Source organism: Oncorhynchus kisutch, linkage group LG10 (assembly GCF_002021735.2).
Source record: "Oncorhynchus kisutch isolate 150728-3 linkage group LG10, Okis_V2, whole genome shotgun sequence".
Lineage (NCBI taxonomy): Eukaryota > Metazoa > Chordata > Actinopteri > Salmoniformes > Salmonidae > Oncorhynchus > Oncorhynchus kisutch.
This window is the reverse complement of record NC_034183.2, coordinates 37,276,762-37,296,262: the sequence shown is the minus strand read 5'-3', so window position 1 is coordinate 37,296,262 and position 19,501 is coordinate 37,276,762. Positions and strand designations below refer to the sequence as shown.

Below are 19,501 nucleotides of genomic sequence, written 5' to 3'. Positions count from 1 at the left end.
TTTTTATGAGACGAATATTAAAATGTTACATTTAACAATATTTACATATGTAATGTTAATTTGTATGAAAAAGATTGATCAACATTAGCAACATCAAACGAAACGCCACTAAGATTTGTACGATATGTGTTTGAATCATCCCATCCTTTTTTTCTGAATGTATTTTGGTCAGGCAGGTATCTCTGAAAATCCTTTGCTTAAAGCAATAGAATAATACGCAAATGAGTTATAATTGATTTGAAACACTAAGATTAATGACCAAACCGTATTATAATGATTCATGTTTAATGCTTAAAATGAACAATGTCAATATTGATTATAATGTAATATTATTGTTATTATAATAATTGTATTTCTTGTTTGATGTTCACTTTAATGTTTAATGTTTAATGTTCACTTCTTCCTTAACACTTTTGGATCCATGTTGTCTTCTGTACTACAACTATATATTGTCATCTATTATATTCTGTCTTTTAGCCCTTTATCTTACATTATTAAAATCATTTTAATATGCATTTAATTACTGAGTGCATTTAGCCTAAATATTGTAGGCTACAACTAATGTGAAAATGATTTGATTCAAGCTAGTATCCTTAGTTTCTACATCCTTTTTGTACTTAGAAATGAATACCCATTGATTCTTGAAGAATATAAGTTACAAATGCCTCATGAGCTTAGTTCAACTGTCGTACCCAATCAGAACCCCAACATATGTGCTTGGTTTACTCCATTGTTTGTAAACAATGGGAACGTAAACGCGCACTGTATAGCCTCAAAACATGGTTACAACTGTCATCTTGATATCATGGATAGTCAGTCCTTGCATCCATAGCTCTGTCTATCAATCTGAGAGTGGTTACATGTCTCCAGGACCCTCTCTTAGCTATTTACCAAAACAGAGGTGGAGTAACCCATTTGTTATTGTTGCAATGAATGATTCTAGTTTTAAAACCTTTATCAAAGACTACAAGAAAACGTAAGCTGATTTCTATTAGGATATTATCACTTGGTGAATTAGGGTATGCCGCATCTCCATTTAATTTTCACCTTTCAGAGTTATTCTTTTGGCTGTTGATAGTTGAAATATATATCATGCTAGATTCATCCCTGTAGAAAATGAAATATTTATTATCAGATGTCACCTCCAGTAATTTGATGGAATTTCAGCAGCAGACAGGACACAAAGCTATAGATTTGGAAAGGGCAGTCAGACAAGAGAAACATGCCATTGGATATTCACTCATTCTCTGAGATGTGATGTATATAGATACCAAGTACAGCTATTACAAATGATAAATAATGGTAGGGAAAAACACACCTAATAACAAAGATTGTCTGCTAATAACTAGACCATATCATTTATATATAACACACCTAAAGTGAATGAATTGAACTGAATTGACTTTATTTGTCCGCTGAGTGGAAATTGGACGAGCAAATTTACTCATATAAAATGTATGAACTATATTGGTGGATAATTATGATGACAGACACAGTAGATGTTAGGTGTCAGGTGACAAAAGTCAATGAGATGAGGTTTCCATCCAAACTGCAGCATAGAGTTGAGTTAGTCTCAATACCCTTTCACCTATCTTCCTCTACTCTTCCTCTCATCAATATCAACATCCTCATCCTCCTTTGCCTCCCCTCTGCTGTCTCTGCTGTGTTTGTGTGTGTGTCTGTGTTTGTGTGTACGTGTGTACATGTGTTTGACGGTATCCGTGTGTCCAGCAGGGTGACACCCACCACAGGATGACCTAATACCACCCATCATAAATGAGTTATAAGCCAATGCACACACACACATACACACACCATGTTTGAGCCTCTTGCTATCGAAGAGGAAGAGGAGGAGAGCGGTGTTTTGATTCCTAGACAGACACACTCATAAACATTTAATAGGATTCCTCTCTAAAACACAGGGATTCCTCCAACCCATTTCCTATTATCCCTGTCTGCGTGTGTGTGTGTGTGCGTGTATGTGTGTGTGTGTGTGTCTGTGTGTGTGTGTGTGGTCATTGCCTAACTCTGGGTTGCGTTTCATCTTGCCAAGACCCCAAACCCCAAGACTAGACATCAGGATACCTAGCCTAACACATAACACACTGCTTCTCTGTTACAGTACTAAATGCATCACATTTGATTGACTTACTGTGATTTTCCTTATTATGAATAAATATTAAACATATATTAATTTCTAATTTCCTCTACTATTCTATTTTTCAAATGTTCAGCTATTGTAATAACCTCATTTCCAGTTTTTAATTCAAAATATAAAATGTAACATTTTAGGGCTAGATATAAGAGACATTTTGAACACAGGCTTTTGGTTATCATTTGTATGGGGGAATTTCCAACCCGTGTTAAGTGTGCATACATGGAACATACTTTCCTTTTAATTATATTTTCTTTTTATATGCATTCTGACCATTAACTTAAGCATGATAACAGCATGCTATTCACCCGCTATTATTTTGGGGTGGAGATCAAATCAATTAAGGTGTGGCGGTGTGTCTACAGACGCGCCATATTCCGACCTTGATTTAATTCCCTCACCCTTATGCGTGATGAAACGATGAGTAAGGTTGAGCAACCTACTTTATTTTTCCCGATAGAAATAACACCATGCACTGCAATTTACAAATTGATAAGAGCTAGGTAAAGGAGTAAGCCGTTTGGATAAGAGGATTGTAAATATAAATTACTATTGTTTTCTATCTATTTTACCTTATGATCGCTAGAGACAAATGTGAAACCAACTAATGGCAGCAAACTGAAGCATATCAACGTAATCACCCACAGTGAGGTAAATGCTGGCCTTATAGCTAGCAGGGATGAAACTTGGAGACCCAAGCTTCTCCATGTTTTTTCTGCAATTTTCATCGTGTAAAATATTAGCCACTATTTATAGCCACCTTTAGTTACACCCATATAATTAGGAATATGAATTTAATATGAATTTAATAGGATCTCTATGGTTATACCGATATACATTTACAACTGTCACTTTTGTGTAACTTCCTTACATTTTGCATCATTCCATTACATCATTAGCTTACCTTTCTTTTCCCTGACACATTAGTGTGGTTGTTCCTGAGGATCGCTAGCAATCGTGGATCATAATAGGCTAATATAATACAAGTTCTGCAATAATTTGGGACATGTAGCCGATTTGAATCGTTATGGAACGCAGACCCTACATAGCCGTTTACACCTGAAGCCATGGCGCATGGTTCTCGACGACTGGACAGTTGTCAGTTCCATGTCTAGTGAGGATTATTAGGGTAGATTTATAGACTTATAGACGACTGTTAAACTTTTCTCACCTTCCAATATTTTATGGTTTGAGCAATTTAATATGGAAACCTTACTTCCAGGATGAACCAAACCCTATGTATCAATACACAACAGCTGTTTTCTTTATGATTCATATATACAGTGATTCACACCCCTTAACTTTTTCCAAATGTTGTTGTGTTACAGCCTGAATTTGAAATTGATTAAATTTAGATGTTTTTGTCACTGATCCACACACAGTAACCCATAATGTCAGAGTGGAATTTTGTTTGTAGAAAATGTAAAATATATATATAAAAATAAGTATTCAACCCCATTGTTATGGCAAGCTTAAATAAGTTCAAGTGTAAATATGTGCTTAACAAATCACATAATGAGTGGCATGGACTCTTTCTGTGTTCAATAATATCAAATCAAATCAAATATAATTTTATTTGTCACATGTGCCGAATACAACAGGTGTAGAACTTACAGTGAAATTCTAACATACAAGCCCTTAAACAACAATGCAGTTTTTTGGCCTTCCTCTGACATCGCCTGGTATCGAGGTACTGGATGGCAGGAAGCTTGGCCTCAGTGATGTACTGGGCCGTAAGCACTACCCTCTGAAGTGCCTTGCAGACGGAGGCAGAGCAGTTACCATACCAGGCGGTGTTGCTCTTGATGGTGCAGCTGTATAACTTTATAAGGATCTGAGGACCCATGCAAAATATTTTCAGTCTCCTGAGGGGGAAAAGGCATTGTCGTGCCTTCTTCACGACTGTCTTGATGTATTTGGACCATGATCGTTTGTTGCTGATGTGGACAACAAGGAATTTGAAGCTCTCAACCTGCTCCACTCCAGCCCTGTTGATGAGAATGGGGGAGTGCTTGGTCCTCCTTTTTCTATAGTCCACAATGATCTCCTTTGTCTTGATCACGTTGAGGGAAAGTTTGTTATCCTTTCTTGGGTAGGGGGCAGTATTTTGAAGTTAGGTTAACAAACGTGCCCAAAGTAAACTGCCTGTTACTCAGGCCCAGAAGCTAGGATATGCATATGCATGGTAGTATTGGATAGAAAACACTCTGAAGTTTCCAAAACTGTTAAATAATGTCTGTGAGTATAACAGAACTGATATTGAGGTGAAAATCTGAGGAAAATCCATCCAGGTAGTGGGATTTTTATGTGAGTTGTTTTCAATTGAATGCCTATTGACTATGTTATGGGTTAGGGCCCAGATTGCAGTTCCTATGGCTTCCACTAGATGTCAACAGTCTTTAGACATGCTTTCAGGCTTGTATTTTGAAAAACGATGAGTAAAAAGACCTTTTGGTCAGAGGACAGGGGAATAATGCAGAGCTGCTTTGCACGCATGACCGATAGTGTGCCGTTTGTTGTTTTTCCTTTCTATTGAAAACACAATTGTCCGGTTGAAATATTATTGATTATTTAGACAATAGACAACCTGAGGATGAATTATAAACATCGTTTGACATGTTTCAACAAACTTTACCGGTACTATTAGGATGTATTCGTCTGCATGTTTTGACTGCCCTGGAGCCAGTGGATTACTGAACAAAACGCGCCAACAAAACAGAGTTTTTGGGACATAAAGAGGGACTTTATTGAACAAAACAAACATTTATTGTGTAACAGGGAGTCTTGTTAGTGCAACCATATGAAGATCATCAAAGAAAAGTGATTAATTTAATCGCTATTTCTGACTTGTGTTGTGCTTGGCCATGCAGTCATGGGTGAACAGGGAGTACAGGGAGGGGCTGAGCATGCACCCTTGAGGGGCCCCTGTGCTGAGGTTCAGTGTAGCAGATGTGTTGTTACCTACCCTTACCACCTGGGGGCGGCCCGTCAGGAATTCCAGGATCCAGTTGCAGAGGGAGGTGTTTAGTCCCAGGGTCCTTAGCTTAGCTTAGCTTAGAGCTTTATGGGCACTATGGTGTTGAACACTGAGCTGTAGTCAATGAATAGCATTCTCACGTATGTGTTCCTTTTGTCCAGGTGTGAAGTGCAATAGAGATTGCATCATCTGTGGATCTTTTGGGAGGTATGCAAATTGGAATGGGTCTAGAGTTTCTGGGATAATGGTGTTAATGTGAGCCATAACCCGCCTTTCAAAACACTTCACGGCTACAGATGTGAGTGCTAGTCATTTAGGCAGGTTACCTTGGTGTTTTTGGGCACAAGGACTATGGTGGTCTGCTTGAAACATGTTGGTATTAAAGACTCGGTCAGGGACAGGTTGAAAATGTCAGTGAAGACATTTGCCAGTTGGTCAGCGCATGCTTGGAGTACATGTCCCGGTAATCCGTCTTGCCCTGGGGCCTAGTGAATGTTGACCTGTTTACAGGTCTTACTCACATCGGCTACGGACAGCGTGATCACACAGTCGTCTGGAACAGCTGATGTTCTCATGCATGCTTAAGTGTTGCTTGCCTCGAAGCGAGCATAGAAGTTATTTAGCTCATCTGGCATGGCTTGTGTCACAGGTAGCTCGCAGCTGTGCTTCCCTTTGTAGCCTGTAATAGTTTGCAAGCCCTGCCACATTCAACAAGCTTTGTAGCCGGTGTAGTACGATTCAATCTTAGTCCTGTATTGACATTTTGCTTGTTTGATTGTTTGTCGCAGGGCATAACAGAATGTATTATAAGTGTCCGGGTTAGATTCCCGCTCCTTGAAAGCAGCAGCTCTACCCTTTAGCTCAGTGCAGATGTTGCCTGTAATCCATTACTTCTGGTTGGGGTATGTACGTACAGTCACTGTGGTTAACATGATTTTTTAGTAACTACTCCATCTCTGTACCCCACACATTAAATTATCTGTAAGCTCACTCAATCAAGTAGTACATTTCAAGCATAGATTCAACCACAAAGACCAGGGAGGTTTTTACAATGCTTTACAAAAAAGGACACCGATTGGTAGATGTGTACATTTAAAAAAAAAAAAAAACAGCAGATGCTGAACATCCCTTTGAGCATGGTGTTTATTAATTAGGCTTTGGATGGTGTATCAATACACCCAGTCACAACAAAGTTACAGGCATCCTTGCTAACTCAGTTGCCGGAAAGGACGGAAACTGCTCAGGGATTTTACCATGAGACCAATGGTCATTTTAAAACAGTTACAGAGTTTAATAGTTGTGATATGAGAAAACATTGTAGGTAATCCAAAACATGCATCTTGTTTGCAACAAGGCACTAAAGTAATACTGCAAAAAATAAAAAGGAATGCAAGTGTTATATTTGGTGGTTGCTGCATCATGTTATGGGTACTGTATGCTTGCCACCGGCAAGGCCTGGGGAGTTTTTAGGATAAAAAGAAACGGAATACAGCAGAGGCAAAATCCTAGAGGAAAACCTGGTTCAGTCTTCTTTACAACAGACACTGGGAGACAAATTCACCCTTAAGCAGAACAATAACCTAAAACACAAGGCCGAATCTACACTGGAGTTGCATACCAAGACGACATTGAATGTTCCAGAGTGGCCTAATTACAGTTTTGAATTAAATCCGCTTGAAAAATCCATGGCAAGACTTGAAAATGGCTTTCTAACAATGATCAACAACCAACTTGACAGAGTTGAAGAATTTTTTAAAGAATAATGTCCAAATATTTTGTCTTACCCAGATAGACTCACAGCTGTAATTGCTGCCAAATGTGTTTCTAACATCTTTTGTCTCAGGGTGATGAATAGTTATCAAAAAATATATATTTGTGTTTTATTTGTCATCATTTTTAAATAAATGTTCAAATTTTTCTTCCACTTTTACATTACAGAGTATTTTGTGTCAATTGCTAACCAAAAATGACAACTAAATAAATTTTAATCCCACTTTGTAACACAACAAAATGTGGAAAAAGTCAAGGTGTGTGAATAGAAGCATAACATGTTTCTAAATAATATACAAAATCAGAGTATTTCTTAATCTACCAGTTGGGTTTGAAACGGAGACGAATATGCATATATTTAGATGGATTTCTTTCACTGATCCCTATATTCTTAAACAATGTATTCTAGCAAGTCGGTCAACAAAATTTGAAGTAAAGGTACACACTTATTTAAAGGAATGGCTTAATATAAATGTGCTGAAACCCCTATTGAATGAAAACTCCATGAGAAAATCTGTTTGCCAGCAAGTGGGAGGGTTTTCAGTGCTTGAATTACATTTACTCAGTGCGCGCAAGTTAGACACACCTGTAAGGCGCATTACACACCTGCATTAAGTAAGTCTGAATACCAACTATTTAGAAGTGCATAGGAAAGGTGTATATTTACTAAATGTGAACCAGGCCCTATGAGAACAACCAGAAATACGACAAGAATATAGTTTCAATCTACTGACAAAGAAATAAAAAAATAATTCTCACTCTAAATGGGTCTGTCCACTACTATGCATGTGCTGATGCACTACTTGTCTCCACATGTGTGCAGTAGCCGAGCTCTAGTGTGCCTACATTGGTTTGTTTGTTGCTTTGTTTATTTATTTATTCTTGGTGAACAGGAGTACCTCTAAATTATGGAGTAGCAGTCCCCTTTCTCTCCTAAAGAAAAAATAACATCTGTCCGCCAAATGGAGAGCTTAGTGGTATTGTATAATTAATGGTAAAAGCCTCCAGAGCCAACCATAAAATATACATCTACTAGTCTGGACCTCGATAACAAAGAGAGAGAGAGAGAGAAAGTGTGGAGGGAGGAGACGAGAGGGAGGGTGAGAGAGACAGTCAGTGAGGTAGAGAGAGAAGGAAAAAGGAGTTTGAGGGATTAGGTAGAAAGGAAGCACATAAGTAAATTTATCTCTTTGTAGCAGTGGATTGTGAGTGGATTGAAGAAGGGGTCAGTGAAGATATAGGTCACAAACTGACTCTCTGAAACTAGGAGTCTCACGTGGTACCCCTCCAATCCTCACCTTCATCCAACCCCACCCTCTATCCTGCCCCTTACACTACCCTCCAACTTCCCCTGGGGCTGGAAGTGTACAAGGCCCCTGCGTTGACGCCACAGTGTCATTGGGTGGCTGGTGAGGCTGAATTTGCGGGTGTTAAAATCGCGGTTTTGAGGTAAATAGTGTTGTGAGTGTTATATCTGAGTGTTGATTCTTTAGGGGTTAACACCAGTGGGATTGAAATGGACAAAACCTGCGGTGAATAAACAAAGTGTTGTCCAGGTGGTGTTGCTATTACTGAACTGTGTTGAGTTCATTTCCATTAACTGTCTCGGAGTGAAAAAGACATGGGAGGGGTCTGATGATCCTATTTCCCGGCATACTTTTATAATAGTTTGTTTTAATAGCTATGTTTCTGCATGCACATTGATTGATGAATTGATCTTAAACAACACAAAGATAAATTACACATTTTTCGAAACCAATCCAATCTACAAAACGTATTTCAACTGTTATTGAGCTGGTTGTTCCAGTTTAAGGTTTAGGTAGGGTCATCTATCAATCTTCTTTACAATGGCAGTCATTTTAACTGCAGATTGCGGGTGGTGCCAAGTTCAAATTGTTGGATATTTTTTTTAAACTCCGGCTAGATTCCAATAGGAATTATATAACACGTTTACAAGCCAGCATAATATGACTTGCCAATGTGACTACTGCAGTAGTTTCAGACTACAGTATTAGGAAAAACTAGGCTGTCGGAGTATGGTATTGTCAACAATACATTTTTATTGTAATCGAATTATGATAAAATATTATTTTAGACACACACTTGGTGAAGACTACAGGAATGACATCCACTAACAACAACCATGTTTCTGATTGGCTGTCAGGGTTGAACAGGAAGATAGGGTGGAGGTCCTTCGCTAAGGGTAGCGTAATGTGACCTTAACCTATTGAAAAATACTCACACACACACACACACACCTCACTGACAGACAGAAATAATCTGCTGCTCAGAGGATATAACAATCACACACACATTCACCATGAAGCCAAGTTGTAAATTAAAGTGTTTGTGATTCCTTGTTCTATGATTGGTGTCCACCCTAAATGTATTTTTTTTAACCTAAAAATGCATATTGCTTACACAGACACACACAGATGCGTGCGGAAACAAACACTGCAGAACTCCCTGGGTTATCATCATGTGGTGCTGGGCCTAGGCTTGGGTCAATAATTCCCAGCTACTTTGTTCATTGATTACTGATTGAAAAATTATTGTCTGAGGAGTAAACACAGGAGCACTCTGCCCAAGGGTCAGAGGGGAATACAGATCCACTTAGATTTACAACTGGATTGATAGAGAATGTGTGTGTGTGAGAGACAGGGAAATAGAGTGAGTGTGTGTATGTGCACACACAGGGTAGTACAGAGGCATAAACATCTGTGTAGATTCATGCAAGAGGGGTTATAGGACCTCGCTCTGTGCAAGGGGGCATTGTCATGCTGAAACAGGAAAGGGCCTTCCCCAAACTGTTGCTACAAGTTTGAAAGCACATAATCGTCTAGAATAACATTGTATGCTGTAGCATTAAGATTTCACTTCACTGGAACTAAGGAACCTGGCCCAAACCATGAAAAACAGCCCTGACCATTATTCCTCCTCCACCAACTTTACAGTTGGCACTATGCATTGGGGCAGGTAGCATTCTCCTGGCATCCGCCAAACCCAGATTTGCACGTCGGACTGCCAGATGGTAAAGCGTGATTCATCACTCTAGAGAACCCGTTTCCACTGCTCCAGAGTCCAATGGCGGCGAGGTTTACACCACTCCAGCCGACGCTTGGCATTGTGCATGGTGATCTTAAGCTGCTCCCGACGAACAGCACTTGTGCTCACATTCCTTCCAGAGTCAATTTGGAACTCGGAAATGAGTGTTGCAATCAAGGACAGATGATTTTTATGTGCTTCAGCACTTAGTGGTCCTGTTCTGTGAGCTTGTGTGGCCTACCACTTCGCGGCTGAGCCGTTGTTTCCACTTCAAAACAGCAGCACTTCAATTGACTGGGGCAGCTCTAGCTGGGCAGAAATTTGATGAACTGACTTGATGGAAAGGTGGTATCCTATTATGGTGCCACATTGAAAGTCACTAAGCTCTTCAGTAAGGCCATTCGACTGCCAATGTTTGTCTATGGAGATTGCATGGCAGTGTGCTAAATGTTATAGACCTGTCAGCAACAGGTGTGGCTGAAATAGCCAAATCCACAAATTTGAAGGGGTGTCCACATAAGTTTGCTTATATAGTGTACATCTGTCTGCTTTAAAATACTTTCACAAACCAATCTGGCCCCATCTGACACAATAGCCTGGATATAGTGACACCTGCTGGAAACCACTAAACACACATTATGCTGGTAACTATTTTGATGCTGGTAACAACTGAACATAACCCTGAGAACCACCAGAATCTGTTAGCATCAATGGAGAAAAATCAGTGTGAGAGAGACAATGCATTGATCCACTCCTTTAATTCATCAACAAAATTATGTGCAAATACTCTACAAATAACACACACACGAAAAGGATTCACGTGCATGCGCACAAGCACACCTCAAAAGAGGAATTGATGGTTGATCATATGAGCAGCCAGCCATGATTATCAGTCTTTCACATAATAAACAAAAGAAATACAAATCCCTTTACACAATTACACTCACTCAAACAAGAAACCACAGATCACAATGGCAGACTTAATTCACAATCTGAAATACACATCTCAATCATTATTTTGAACAAAAAAGACATGGATTACAATTTAAAATAGTATTTGCATCCAAATATTGAAAATGTGAACATAAAAAATACAAATAAAAAAGTGTCTAACAATTGTGTCAGCTCTCCTCTATGCTTCTATGGTTACATTGATAGCTGGTTTCTACATGGTAGACTGTCCATTCTCCTATTCAACTCTTACTAAGTACCAGACATATAAAAGTCTTTAGTCAATCCCCTAATGTGCATATTACCACGTTAACCATTTCAGTGTCATGACATACGTAGAGCATTAGTTTTTCCTCCTCCTATGAAGTCCCGGTGCATAAGAATGTCGTACAAAATTAAAAACTACAAAACACCAGAAGAAAAACTAAAAATTACACATAACACAGGAGGCTGCTGAGGGGAGGACGGATCATATTAATGTCTGGAACATGGAAACTATATGTTTGATACCATTCCACTAATTCCGCTCCAGCCATTACCACGAGCCTGTCCTTCCCAATTAAGGTACCAGCAACCTCCTGTGACATAACTATTGTAGTGCCTTGTGGGTAGTCATTTGTACCCAACAATCAAGATGACAAAAGAGAGACAAAGAAAAACGTTCACATCAAATACACTGGTAGGAGCACAGAATGCAGTAACATGGCTACCGCTGTAAACTCTGTGTGCTTCAAGATGCTGCCCACGTGTCTATTTTCAAAGCATTAAGCTAAGAACATTAACAACTTCATAGCTAAGAACACTACAACAATATGGAATAAACTGAAACATTCTACAAGAACCAATATCACTCCATAAAAACACAACCTTATGGAACAATCCTTGGATAGCTTTTCAGAATTCACAGATAAATTGGAAAACTAAATTCATAGAAACTGTAAATGACTTGGCAACAGGGAATACATTTATTTCCATGACAGTATTGAAGCAATTTTGGACTGACCAATATAGTTTCGAATACATACAATTTTAAAGTTACACATCTTTTGGATATCAGAGCAACCTTGAAGGAATTTGATTTGAGTCAGATAAGGATGTTCATATGATAGGGACGATATACAATACCTTGCCAGCAGCATATCAAACTGACAATCTCTTAGAAAAAAAAGAAGAAACTATTGGAACCAAGACCTAAAAAGAACTGATGTTGGCACAAGATGGAGGGAAAGTTGGAGCATAACTCATGAAATTACAGTTAACGAAAATGTATGCTTAACCCAGTATAAACTTATCTATAGAATTGATGATACAGTACAAGACACAGAATTCACCAATTCTACAGCACAACAGCAGTCATGTCCCAAGTGTAAAACTATAATGGGTGTGCTCATAAATTCACTCTGGAGTGCCAGAGAGTGAGCTCAGAGTGCGCTCTGGGCGTTCGTAATATTCAGAACGGATATCAGATTGTCCATTGTTAATGGCAAATTCAGAGTGTTTCGCTCTCGGAGCGTTCAGAGCGCACACTGGACGCTCTGGCTGAGGAGTAAAGTTCATCCGAATGTTCTGACCTCACAACGGCTGTCAAGCACTCAAGCTAACTGGCTAAAGTTGGCTAGCTTGCTAGCTACTGTACTTCCAGACATAAATGAGAGAACACCTCATTCTGACCATTTTCATTCACCCTGGCAGAGCTGGTTAGGGTGTTTTCATGTTGTCTAGAGCGTTGGTGACCGTAACTGTGCTGCTGGCAACAATTAAATTATTTTTTTTTTTTTGCTAATGTTTACTGACACCGTTCATATTCAAATGTTCGTAAATTCATCAGTAATTCTGCACTCTGGCGCACTCAGTCCAGAGAGCTCTGAAATCGGAGTAGATATCCAGAGTGAATTTACAAACGCATCCAATGACTCAATAATCCAGTCTTTTTTGTGGGCGGAGCTAGAAAGTGGGCTGTCAGAAGTATTACGATGTTAATCTTAATCTATAAGTATGCATATTTCAAGACATGGAATATAGGGGTGTTGTGAGATACCCAATGGGCTGGACAATTCTTTTCTCATCAATCACTTTGCAAAAACGTATATTAAAAATGTGGAAATCAATTCATCCGGCATCATTAACACAATGGAAAAATCTAATGATTTATTGTAAAAAATTTAGAGTGAGTGGGCTACGGAGAGAAATAAATTGATGCAGTTTGAGGCCATGTGGCGGAAAATTATGCAGGCACTGGAGATGGGTGTGTGTGCTAATAAGTCTGGGCAGGTGTGATGTAGTTGATGTTTGTGTGATGTCATTTGTGTCCTTTGTTAAACATCAAATAAAATTAAATCTTACAACAACAAAAAAGAAGATTCACAATGCTCTAGCTTGAGGAAGTAAGAGCTAAGCTCAGGTACTAAATGGATGTAGGTGTGACTGTTGTTTTTACTGTTGAGAGAAACCTCATTAAGACCGGAGTGGAAAAGCAAGACTCTGGGATACAGTAAACAGTAAAGTAAAACAAAATGTTTTCAACATTAAAACAACATGATAACATTGTCTTAAGACCAGAGGCTGTAGTTTGACAGTAAGTCCAGTTAATCTTCTTTCAACTCTCTAAAGACCTTTAGCTGTATAGTAAGTCAGCTACAATAATACTGGGCCACAACTATTAGTCTATTTTAAGACAATTTACATGATGCTCTTAACCCCTTCAGTGACATATACCTGCAGTTGGGTGCTTTCTAAAACCACTGTAGTTTCCCTGGGCATCTGGACATAGCATCCCCCTCTTCTTCTCTTCGTACAATTCTCCTATTCGGAATGTTCCTTGCATTTGCTGCAATAATGCATTACAATATCTAGGAGTATCCAGTCATATACAACTCATCCTTGTATTGGAACATGTCCCTTTGCCATTCCCTGAGTGGTTTGTCTGTCTATAGCACAGTCTGAAATGGCACCCTACTCCCTAGTGCACAACTTTTGGCTGGAAGTGCACTGTATGGAATCGAGCACCATTTCAGCTTGCCCTCCATCTATCTCAGTACATGGATTCACCGTCTCCCAGGTTTCCAAATGGCAGACTGAAGGTGCTGCCCAGTCTCTTGGTGACTCCTCCCCCTTCCCTGTTTTTCTTCCTGTTCCAGTTGAGTAAGGAGACGGAGCTCTGGGCCTTAGCCCCACCCATGGGCCGTTGGCAAGTGTTCTCTTTGTCTCCTCTGGGGGAGAGCATCACTGACCTCCTCTCCACCTGAACAAACACACACAACACACATTACTGATGCACCAAAGCACTCAAAACACACATGCAGACACAGTAATACATACACACAGACAAATCACTCGAACGCACACACACAAAACTACCTGTGTTTCGTGTGTGTGCAGTGCTATGAAACATACCTGTGTGTCGTGTGTGTGCAGTGTGATGACGCTGAGCTCCACTCCTCGGTCACTGCAGCTCTTCAGGCTGTGGACCACCTCTCCATGTTTAGCCCACTTACGGTTCTCTCCATCCACCGCCACTATGTAGTCCCCCTCTCTCAGACCTGCCTCCTGAGAACACACACACAGTACATTCCAGTGGTGCATGAAATACTGTACATTTTCAGTTCGAGGCAATAGGAATAATAGGAATGCAAAGAGGGTTAAGACGAGAGAGACAGGGTACTACTCTCACCTCAGCACACCCCCCCGGCACTACTCCAGCCACCAGAACAGGAGAGTCTCCTCTGAGAGTTAGCCCCAGACCCCCCTCCCCTCGCTGGAGACACACCAAACGCACCGGCCCCCAGCGCGCCCGGGCACAGAACACTGACAAGGGACCCTGCAGGGAAGACAGCGAGAGACCATCTTCATTATACGACTCATCATTCATTTAAAGAAACATCACCATCAAAATCAGTCAGTCATCGGCGTCATCATTTCCATTTAACTCATTTAGCAGACGCTCTTATCCAGAGCGACCTACAGTTAGTGCAGTCATCTTAAGACAGCTAGGTGGAATGATCATCATCATCATTGTCACCATCAGTCTTACCATTTGTATTTGATTTATTTAACTAGGCAAGTCAGTTAAGAACAAATTCTTATTTACAATGACGGTCTGCCAAAAGGCAAAAGGCTTCCTGCGGGGACGGGGGCTGGGATAAAATAAATAAATAAAAAAAACACCACGACAAGAGAAACACCACAACACCACATAAAGAGAGACCTAAAGACAACAACATAGCAGCAACACAACAACAGGGTAACAGCACAAAACACGGTACAAACATTATTGGGCACAGACAACAGCACAAAGGGCAAGAAGTTAGAGACAACAATACATTACGCGAAGCAGCCACAACTGTCAGTAAGAGAGTGTCCATGATTGAGTCTTTGAATGAAGAGATTGAGGTAAAACTGTCCAGTTTGAGAGTTTTTTGCAGCTCGTTCCAGTTGCTAGCTGCAGCGAACTGAAAAGAGGAGGGATGTGTGTGGTTTGGGGACCTTTAACAGAATGTTACTGGCAGAACGGTGTTGTATGTGGAGGATGAGGCCTAGAGGGTTTTATAAATAAGCATCAACCAGTGGGTCTTGCGACGGGTATACAGAGATGAGCAGATTACAGAGGAGTATAGAGTGTAGTGATCTGTCCTATAAGGAGCATTGGTGGCAAATCTGTTGGCCGAATGGTAAAGAACTGCTCGAGAGCATCCTTACCTGTCGATCTATAAATTACATCTCATTAATCTAGCAGGGCAATCTGAAATCTGGGCAATCTGAAATCTAATCTGAAATCAGGGTTAGTTCGGCAGCTGGGGTGAAAGAGGAGCGATTACGATAGAGGAAACCAAGTCTAAATTTAACCTTAGCCTGTAGCTATGATATGTGCTGAGAGAAGGACAGTGTATCGTCTAGGCATACTCCCAAGTAGTACTTGTATGAGGTGACTACCTCAAGCTCTAAACCCTCAAAGTTAGTAATCACACCTGTGGGGAGACGGTCATTCTTCTTACCAAACCACATGACCTTTTTTTTGGAGGTGTTCAGAACAAGGTTAGGGTCAGGGAAAGCTTTTTGGAAACGAAGAAAGCTTTGTTGTAGAGGGTTTAACACAAAATCCGGGGAGGGGCCAGCTGAGTACAAGACTATCATCTGCATATAAATGGATGAGAGAGCTTCTTACTGCCTGGGCTATGTTGTTGATGAAAATTGAGAAGAGCGTGGGGCCTAGGATTGAGCTTTGGGTACTCCCTTGGTGACAGGCAGTGGCTGAGACAGCAGATGTTCTGACTTTATACACTGCACTCTTTGAGAGAGGTAGTTAGCAAACCAGGCCAAAGACCCCTCAGAGACACCAATACTCCTTAGCCGGCCCACAAGTATGGAATGGTCTACCGTATAAAAGCGTTGGCCAAGTCAATAAAAATAGCAGCACAACATTGCTTAGAATCAAGGGCAATGGTGACATCATCAGTGACACATCCATAACCTGAGTGGAAACCAGATTGCATACAAGAGAGAATAATACAGATGTCAATATTCAACTGACTGGCTTTCTTGAGAAGTTGAACACTTTTGATAAACATGGCAAAATAGAAATTGGCCTATAACAGTTGGGGGAGATCAAGCTAATCCTTTTAAATAAAGGACGCACCATGGCTGCCTTCCAAGCAATGGGAAGCTCCCCAGAGAGGAGAGACAGGTTAGAAAGGTCAGAGATAGGCTTGGCGATGATCGGGGCAGCAACCTTAAAGAAGAAAGGGTCTAAACCATCTGACCCAGATGTTTTTTGAGTCAAATTTAAGGAGCTCCTTTAGCACCTCTGACTCAGTGATTGCCTGCTGGGAGAAACTTTGTAGTGGGGCAGGGGGAAAAGAGGGAGGAGCATCGGGGCTAGTCACATTAGAAGGGGTGGTAGATGAGGAAATGTTGGATGGGCAAGAAGGCATGGCTAAGCGGATTAGGAATCCTGACTTAACGAAGTGGTGAATAAAGAGCTCAGCCATGTGCTCCTTGTCAGTAACAACCACATCAATATTAAGGGACATGGGTAGTTGTGAGGTCTTTAATAGTTTTCCAGAACTTCTTGGGGTTAGACCCAGAGAGAGAACTGCTCCTTAATAATTATCCTCTTGGAACTCCCTCTCCCGGATCCGGGAGAATTGTCATCAACTGACACTAATTAGCATAACGCAACAGACCTAAAAAATATTACTAGAAAATATTCATATTCATGAAATGACAAGTGAAATATATTGAAACACAGCTTAGCTTTTTGTTAATCACCCTGTCATCAGATTTTGAAATTATGCTTTACAGCCAAAGCAAGACAAGCATTTGTGTAAGTTTATCGCTAGCCTAGCATAGCATTATGCCTAGCTAGCAGCAGGCAGGCAGCTTGGTCACGAAAATCAGAAAAGCAATCAAATTAAATCGTTTACCTTTGATGAGCTTCGGATGTTTTCACTCACAAGACTCCCAGTTAGACAGCAAATGTTCATTTTGTCCCATAAAGATTATTTTTTATAGCCGAAATACCTCCGTTTGTACTTCACGTTTGGTTGAGAAATCCACCAGAAACTGCAGTCACGACAACGCCGAAAAATATTCCAAATTAGATCCATAATATCGACAGAAACATGGCAAACGTTTTTTATAACCAACCCTCAAGGTGTTTTTCAAATATATATTCGATAATATATCAACAGGGACAGGTGGCTTCTTAGTAGGAAAGAGAGAAACAATGGCCGCATTTGTCTATTACGCACAAAACACTCAGAGCCTACGGCTGACCACTGACGCAATGTTGTCGTTCAGGCTCATTTTTCAAAATAAAAGCCTGAAACTATGCATTGTGACACTAGACACATTAGGGAAGCCATAGAAAAATGAATCTGGTTGATTACCATTCACTGCTCAATAGGGACGCATAGGAACGTATAGCTTTCTAAATAAGAGTCCCTTCCTGATTGGATTTTTCTCAGGCTTTCGCCTGCAATATCAGTTCTGTTATACTCACAGACAATATTTTTACAGTTTTGGAAACTTTAGAGTGTTTTCTATACTAAGCTGTCAATTATATGCATATTCTAGCATCTTGTCCTGATATTTGGAATATTTTTCAGGGTTGTAGTGACCGCAATTTCCTGTTGATTTCTCAGCCAAACGTGAATAACAAACGGAGCTATTTCACCTACAAAAATAATATTTTGGGAAAAAAGGAACATTTGCGATCTAACTGGGAGTCTCTTGAGTGAAAACATCCGAAGCTCATCAAAGGTAAACGATTGAATTTGATTGCTTTTCTGATTTGTGACCAGGTTGCCTGCTCCTAGCTAGTCATAATGCTATGCTAGGCTATCGATAAACTTACACAAATGTTGGTCTTGCTTTGGCTGTAAAGCATATTTTCAAAATCTGAGATGACAGGGTGATTAACAAAAGGCTAAGCTGTGGTTCAATATATTTCACTTGTGATTTCATGAATAGGAATATTTTCTAGTAATATTTGTCCGTTGCGTTATGCTAATTAGTGTCAGTTGATGATTACGCTCCCGGACCCGGGATGGGTAGTATCAAGAGGTTAAATGGGCCAGGAGAGAGCTTAGGGCATTTAGGGTACAGGCCGGTGCTGATGGTGGACGATAACACTCAGCAACAGTCAACAAAGAGCTATTTGAAAGTTTAACGCTTAAAACCATCATATCAAATTGTTGGGGACAGACTTGGTGAAGACAACTGAGCAATGAATGTGTTCCTTGGTAAAAGATTGCCACTCCACCACCTTTGGAAGATCGGTCTTGCAGAAAAAGGTTATAACCAGAAAGGTTAACATCAGTGTTCAAAACAAACTTTCTTAATCACGTTTCAGTAATGACCAACACATCTGGATTGGAGCTGTGAACCCACATTTTCAATTTATCCATTTTAGGTAATAAGCTTCTAATAGTAACGTGCAGAAAACCCAGGCTTTTATGAGAGCAGAAATCAGTGAAGCAAATATCAGAGCAGAAATCAGAATTGGAGCTAGCAAGGGTGTACATGCACATTTCCAGATATCATCAGCAGTAATACAATCAGGGCATGGCAGAGGACAGGCAGATCTCTACAGTGTTGATTTATGACACTTGAATGTGCATTAGATGGCAACAAGATCATATTGTACAGCAGTTTCATCAGGTAACATGAATACAAAGAGGTGGTTAGAATAGGATGGGAGGCCAAAAGTCTGTGTAACCAATAGAGTCAGAGTCCTGAGTGTGGGAACAGTCTATCCCAAGGTTGGGTAAACAAGCAAGTTCATATTCAACAAAGCAAGCAGGAGTCATGAGGCAAATAGCATAAAGCACAAGAAAAAAAATATTGACTTGGGGCTAGCCATTGTAAGTTCAGAGTCACTCGCCCCAACAGTGCGTGTGTGGTGGAGGCGAGTGAAAGATTGGGAGAGAGGGGGGAGTGTGGTGGGGGTACCTGTACCAGACAGGGAGAGACAGGCCAGGGCAGACAGTGAACAGAAAGCTAGGTGGAATCCAAGCAGCAGTCCAGCAGGCAACGGGAGTAGGTGTCACACCCACTTGGAAGAAGCTTTTTTTGGGGAGGCAGATTCCTTGAAGAAATTTTTTGCC

At 40.4% G+C, this 19,501-nt stretch overlaps 1 protein-coding gene across 1 annotated transcript in view; it reads right to left on the bottom strand.

Moving 5' to 3' along the window:
* Positions 1-10,688: 10,688 nt before the first annotated feature.
* Positions 10,689-19,501, bottom strand: part of LOC109897530 (rhophilin-1-like) — a 60,480-nt gene continuing 51,667 nt past the window's right edge. The window contains exons 14-16 of the mRNA XM_020492037.2: positions 14,569-14,715; positions 14,292-14,444; positions 10,689-14,139 (exon numbers count right to left, since the gene is read on the bottom strand). Coding sequence (XP_020347626.2) covers positions 13,930-14,139; positions 14,292-14,444; positions 14,569-14,715 — 510 coding nt within the window. The 3' untranslated portion in view covers positions 10,689-13,929. The remainder of the gene's footprint in view (positions 14,140-14,291; positions 14,445-14,568; positions 14,716-19,501) is intronic.